We start from the raw sequence: 7,202 nt of genomic DNA on the forward strand, positions 1-7,202 counted from the left end.
CCCAGGCCCAGAGTTCAGGCCAGATGACTGACCGACCCCTTCCCTCACAAAATAAAATGGAACAGTGCTAGCCTTGAGTGAAAAAGCTAAGGGACAACACCTAGGCCTTAGTTCAAGCCCCATGACTGACCAAAACAAAAACAAAACAAAACCACATAGGATAAACATTAATGAATATGTACTTAAGCCTTGTTGGAAATTTAGTAAAAATAGAAGCCATTATACAAAGCAATTTCTATAGTTCACTTTTTATCACCTTAGATTTCACTTGTCCCCTAATCTAGGAGTATCAGAAAGTTCCTTATTAAGCTTTTTGTCCAAGTAACTGTCAGTGATTCAATATCTGTAGAATCTGAAGAGTAGAACTGGAGATTATAGACAGCAGATATAAAACATGTTTTTCCTTTTTTTTTCTACTTTTTAATTGGGTAGACTATCTGAATCTATACATTTTATCACTGTTTTTCTTATGACAATACAATTTCAACTCTCTTTTGCTCATAAAATGATAAAGGTCTTCAGATCATATTCCCCAATTATCAGACTGTGAAAGTATTACCTGACAGTATTCATCTTGGGCTTCCTATGAATATGTTCCCCATTTCCCTTTCTCTTGCCTGTCTTCTACTTGCTTCCTGCTTCCCCTTTGTGTTGATCATCCTGAGAGCTTTTCTGGCCAGCACATTAGCCTTTTCTTTTCTTTAGAAAAAGGATCAGCTGCAGGATTCCACACAAAAATCTCAACAAAACACAAACCATAAAAATTGGTGTGAAGGCCAGGCGCAGGTGGATCACACCTGTAATCCTAGCTACTCAGGAGGCTGAGATCTGAGGATTGCGATTCAAAGCCAGCCCAGCCATGAAAGTCCATGAGACTCTTATCTCCAATAAACCACTCAAAAGTGGCGCTGTGGCTCAAGGGGTAGAGCACTAACCTTAAGAGCTGAGGGACAGTGCCCAGGCCCAGAGTTCAAGCCCCATGACCGACCAAAAAACAAAAAATTGATGTGAAAAGTCCTAGAAAGTTTAGAAGAGGGGCAAGTACAGAAAGTGTCTTTTATAACGAAATAGTACCTGAGGAAATAAAAGAGATTTGATAGGAAAGAAAGCTACACTAAACATTTACATATAAAAAGCATATGTAAATATGTATTAATATATTCAAACCATATACAAATTGAGTGGGTAGATAAATAATATGAAACCAGTTAAGCTAACTGGCTTATGACAATGGAAGACAAGCATGGAATGGAGTAGGGCCAGGTAGCCAAGTCCTGCCCTCCATGTATGTCAGAAACAACTCGCATTCTTTTGCTGTTTCAGTAGGCTCCCCAAATAACACTCAAAACACTTGACCTGGGAAGGGGTCAAAAGATTTCTGCCAGCATCTGTAAATGTGAGTCAGAGGTCCAATGCAGCCCACAACTGTTTTCCACTTTGGATGAGTTTGGAATAATGTAGTTAAAGGATGTAAGAGATGAATGTCTCCAATAGGTTTTCAGAAATAAGTACTATAATCCTGTTTTGTTGGAGGCAGAGTTCCTTCTATCCTCTGGACTCCATTATTAACAAAAGATTACTACTTATTCTTTAGGAAATAACATGGTTACATCTATGACAAGTTAATGATCACCATATATCCAGAAGAAAAGCTCTAATTTTTCTATCTCATTTCTTTGGAATATGATTTCCCTTGATGTCAAAGTATCATTAAGACAGGTGGTGAATTTATAAAGGATTTGAAACTGGAAATGGTTTAAAATTGTGACTGCAATTAAGTATTCTAAGTACACCAGAATGGGGAGCAGAAGAAACCTGTGGTTTATAGCTACTTCTGGAAATATATGTTCATATATAAAAAATAAATCAATTAAAAATGATTCATTTGGTCAATGAATGTAAATTATATACTCTCTAGTGCCTACTAAATACAACAATGCAATCAGACTTGTGAGACTGTTCTATTTATAATATTCTATATGTTGTACCATCAGTTGTACCTAAGTTATTTTGGCCAAATATTGTTTTTTGAAATAAAGTCTCTCTGTGAAGCATACATTAGCTGAGAACTTGCCCTCCTCCTGTCTCAGTCTCCTGAGTGATTATAGGTGTGTCACCTCCTTGATTTACATATATATTTTTTGTAGGTGGCAGGGTTTGAATTCAAGGACTTGTGCAGGTACTCTACCACTTGAGCCAGGCAGCCAGCCCAGCTTTTTGCTGGTTAGTCTTTGGAGACATAGTCACATTGGCTTTCCTGTCCAGGTCAGCTTTAACTTTGATCTTCCAGATCTCAGCCTCCTGAGTACCTAATATTACAGGTGTAAGCCAGTGATACCTAGCTTGGCAATATTCTCTACTGGTGAGGAACAGGCCAATGGTAACAATTTTGACTACTCAACAATTTTGCACTGGTTAACTTAAGCTTCTACAGAGAAGGCACACAATTTTTGGAGAAGAGCTCATATAGATGTAGCTCACACTTAACCTAGTACTATGTGACAACCACCATTCTAAACATGTTACATACAATAATCCTCAAAGCAAGCAGTTTAGGAGGAATACTAATAACAGGGAGTTAACTTAGCCATTACTCAGCAATCATCAGTTTTTATCTAAAATGTCCACATGTAGCCAGAATACCTAAACATAGATAAAACAAAAATAAATTTCCTACAACTTTTTCATACATAATACTAACTTTTTAGCTATACATAGAGACAAATGTTGTTCCCTTTTCAGTGACGCATGCCCAATTGCCTCAAATTTTATCTGTGAGTAAAGTTCAGAAAGAAAAATAAATTAGTATGTTTCTGGATATAGCTAGCTTGTTTACCTAGAAGCAGTGTGCTGAATTAGGCCACAAAAATCTAAATGGACAATGGACTTCTACTATTCTACTGGACTTAAAAAGCCTTTCATTAGCACTACTCAGAAAGTATCTTAAAAGGTAAAAAAAAAAAAAAAGAAAAGCAAAATAAGGGAAAGTCAAAAATCTTAAGAATTCTTCCATTTGAAGAAAGGATGGAGAGCCTGTGTTCAGACCCAAGGAGGAATTACAGAACCAATGTAAATAAAATTAACACAGAATTTTCTGAGAAAGGAGTAAGATTCCTCTGAAAATAATACTGTTATTTTCATTGTAGCTTATATGATGCCTTTGGATACCCCACGATTTTATTTTGTAGAAAACTATTCAGAAAATGCTAATATGAAGACAAAACATGTGTTGCTCTTAATGTCATTTATAAGCTATACTTGGCTTAATAGCTATTGCTGTAGGAAAGACTACAGAAGTACCTAAGTCTCTATACATCCTTCAGGATAACTTTGTAGGCCCTCATCATTTCATGACTGACATTGATATTCCACTTCTTATTCTCCAATCCATTTTCATAGGCACTGATCAAAGTAATGAAAAACCTTCAGCTTTTTAGTTCATCATGACTCATAGGAAAACGTTCAAACTCCTTAGAAGTGCACATCGATCCTGTGTAGTATTCTCCTGATGATCCAGCCAGGTGCAGGTAACTCCCCTCACAAGCTGCATCCTGTCCCCCAACCAAACACTAGCTCTCATGCACCTCCATCTCTGGTGGTCATATCCCAAACTATCTGTGTGTCTTAGCCCCTGCAGGTGCAGCCAGATGTGGTGCTCACTTCCTCGCACTGCCATACACTTTCTAGGATACCTTTCCCTGTATTACTCAGACTAAACTCATCCTTTATTTACACTTTTGGGACACTTTCCTGACATCCTCACCCTTGAAAGGATCGGAAGCTTTTTGGGCACCGTACTGTGCTCCCTCATCAAACTAATGGACTGCTTTATCACTTTTCAGCTGAGTGACCTTAGACAAATTCACTAAATTTCACTGAGCCTATTTCTATGTATCTCACAGTTAGCATTAATTTCCTATCACAGTGAAACCATGTCAAAAATTCCTTTTTCTAGAGGTACCATGCAAGCATTAATTTTTTTTAATCATGAAAGAGCACACTGTTTTTAACTTAACCTAAAAGACTTATCTCTTAGTTTCCAGTCCCTTTTTCAAGCATGTTCTGCATTATCCTACTCTTTGGTTTCATCTGCTTCGAAGTCCATCTGCTTCTACAGGGGAAAAATAGTCTACAGTGATGCTTAGACCATTTCAAGAAAAAACAAAGTGGGTGGGAAGCCCCTGAAAGATGAAGATTTTTCTTCTTCCCACCTTTCCAAATACCTTCACAGGAATCTTGCATAAACACAAACCATTACTCAGTAAATCCAAAAGAAGTAAATGAATACAAGCATAACCTGTATTTAGTAAACTTAGAGTCATGTAACAGATTCCATATTAATTTGGCCTTTAAAAGCTTCAAATGCCTCTGGTGTCATCTTCAAGTGCAGCAAGAAACTTCCTGCTATGTTTATTTTATTTTATTTTCTGATTTGGCATATAGTATAATTGATAGGAACTCATGGTAAACGTCTTGAAAGTTTTCACATTATCAGAATCAACAGTGCAATTAAATCCCGAGGCGTTATTAAATACCTACTGTATTAGACCTTGTGACGGTACAAAGGTACAAGTTGATGGACTCTTGTCCATAAGCCACAAAACATACTGAAGGGCATCTAAGCCATCAGTACATATAATTACTAGTGAGATGAATGGTCATGATGATCACCAAAGACACCTGAGTTAGCGCAGGGGTTCGCAAAATTAATACTGCATATTATGAACTATCAGTGGCCAACAGCTTGCTATTATTGAGTATCTACTATATGCGATCACAGGTAGTTCCATCCCCTGTCTCCTTCCTCTCATTACAAACCTAACTGTGCTGTTGTCTAAGGACTATCCGCCACACTTGTATCACATACATGGGCCAAGCACTGTTCCAAGACCGTTAGGTGTATGTTTCTCATTTACAATACCGCTATTGTATAGATGAGAAACCGGAGGTGCAGGGCTTGTCATTTTTCAAGGTCAAGAAGCAAAAAGGAACAGGTCAATGAGGATCTAAGAAGCACCCCGCCAAGGGCGCGCGGATCCGCTCTGGGCTTGCGGGAACGCACCGGCCGGAACCGCCGGGGCTGCACTCCACCCCCCCCCCCCCCCCAGTCCCTAACTGGACTCTGGACTCCCCGGCAGCCGCCCTCAGTCCTTCCCACCGCAGAGGCCACGCGGGAGACTTCCATCACAGGTAGGTGTTCAGGGTAAACGGGAGCGAATCAGATTTCGAGGTGGCGGACCGGGCTCTGGTCGGATAACGAAAGGAAAACCTTTGGGATTGAGGGAGGGAGGTGGGGTGGGGTGGGTTTCGTTTCCAGGACCACCGCCCGCCAGGGGATGGCAGCCGCCATCGTCGTTCTCCCAGCACCCCCGCCCCCCCCCATCCCCACCCCCCGGCAGCCGTGGGTTGGGCCATCTGCTCCTCCACCCTCGCCCGCGGGCGCTCCCCGCACGCGCCTCTCCATCCAACCCCGACACCGCACCGCTCCAGGCCTCACGCGCCTCCCGGCCGAGTCCTACACCCAACTCGGCTGGCTGGCGGGGTCCTGGCAGGGGCGGCCCCGGCCCCGGCTACTTACGGTTCCAGTACACCGGGTAGCACTCTCCTTGGGTCACATCCACCTCGTAGAGGCCGCCTCGCACGCACACCGGCTCGATGTTCACCAGCTCCTCCATCTCGGGCTCGTGTCCCGCCGCCGCGCGCGGGCAGAAGCCGCAGGCGCGGTCCTCGTCGTCTTCCTCTCCGGAGCTGGAGGCCCGGCCGCACGCCGGGTCGCCATCCCGACTGTGCGCTCCGGGCCGGGCGCCCGAGGCCTGCAGTACGGTCCGGAAGGCGAGCTCGATGCGCAGGGAGTCGTAACCGATGAAGGGCTTCCAGGTCTTCTTGTCCTCCTTGTAGAACCAGCGCACCTCCTCCGGGCCCAGCTCCGTCACCACCTCGTAGCGGTGGCGGGCGGCCGGGCCGGCGGGCCGGGGACGCTTCCTCTCCCCGGAGCCCCCGCCCGCCGCGCTCCCGCCGCCGCCGCCCCCGCCGCCCCCCGACTCGGCCGGAGCGAGCGGGGCCGACGCGGGCGGGTGCAGGGACGACGAGCTGCCGCCGCCGCCGCCGCTCTCGCCCTCGCTGTAGTAGCGCAGCGAGGAGCCCGACTCGGCCGAGCTGAAGTCGTAGTTCTCGTCGCTGAAGCAGGCGTCCAGCGCCAGGTGGTTGAGATCCTCGGCGCCCGGCGCCAGGTGCAGGGCGGCCTCCCCGCGCAGCAGGGCCAGCGGCACGCTCCCGTCGCCCGGGTCCCCGCCGGGCAGGTGCTCGAAGCAGCAGATGCCGCCGCCGCCGCCGCCGCCGAACGCCGGCGCCGAGTCCGGACCCAGGTCCCAGGCGCCGCCGTCCCGGCCGTTATGCTCCGGACTCCGCGGGGATCCGCGGCCCGGATAATTCATGGTGTCGAGACGCCGCCGGCTGCCCGGCCGCGCGCCGAGCCGTGGCCCCCAGCGCTTCCGCCACACATCCAACGCCGCCGCCCTCTCCGCGGGGAGTTTTTAATCTTTTCAAATCCCGAACGGGGCTGCGGCGGCAGCGGCGGCGGCTCCGCCTCTCCCCGAGGCCCGCGGCCGCCGCAGCGGCGTTCTGGGACCCGCCCCATTGTCACGCACCCGACGTGGGCGGGGCTTGGTGTTCTGGCCACGCCCCCCTCGACCGCGCGCGCGTGCCCGCCCGTCACCCCGGAAACATCGTCTCTGCCGGCCCTGAGCGCGCGCGCAGACCCTTGCCCTTTATCCTCCGAGGGCCCGGGGTCGGCTCGGGTCAGAGGCCTACCTTGGCCTCCTCGACAACCTGCTGAGATCTTTCACGTGTCAGTTGTACTGCTGCTTCGGGAGTGGGGTGGGAGGGGGGGGCCCAGCTGGGGCGAGGCGTTCCCCCACGCATCCTTGCAATTTGGGTCATGAGCCCGCCGGCCTCCGCATCTGGAGGGGCTCAGAAAGTTGGCTTGCTCAAGTTCGTGACTTTGATACCGGTCTCACCTGGACCTACCGGGTCACCTGCTTTGTGTCTACTGAATTGTCGGCCCACACAAGCCACTCCACCCCAGGTCCACCCAGGCTCCCTTCTGTCATCACCCCCACGCAGCAACTGGACTTCCTTCCAGGGACTCTTCGTGTCATTGTTAGGGTTCAACGCTCCCATTTCCTGTTTTCTTTTTACTGTAA

At 47.6% G+C, this 7,202-nt stretch overlaps 1 protein-coding gene across 4 annotated transcripts in view; it reads right to left on the bottom strand.

The window, feature by feature from the left end:
• The window catches only part of Ddhd1 (DDHD domain containing 1), a 69,340-nt gene extending 62,751 nt beyond the window's left edge, over positions 1-6,589 (bottom strand). For all 4 annotated transcript variants that reach the window (XM_042677814.1, XM_042677811.1, XM_042677810.1 and 1 more), the window contains exon 1: positions 5,579-6,589. In XM_042677814.1, the coding sequence (XP_042533748.1) occupies positions 5,579-6,434 (856 nt within the window). In that variant the 5' untranslated portion in view covers positions 6,435-6,589. The remainder of the gene's footprint in view (positions 1-5,578) is intronic.
• Between the last annotated feature and the right edge of the window lie 613 nt (positions 6,590-7,202).

Source organism: Dipodomys spectabilis, unplaced genomic scaffold, assembly GCF_019054845.1.
Source record: "Dipodomys spectabilis isolate Male_0828 unplaced genomic scaffold, ASM1905484v1 ptg000042l, whole genome shotgun sequence".
Taxonomy (NCBI): domain Eukaryota; kingdom Metazoa; phylum Chordata; class Mammalia; order Rodentia; family Heteromyidae; genus Dipodomys; species Dipodomys spectabilis.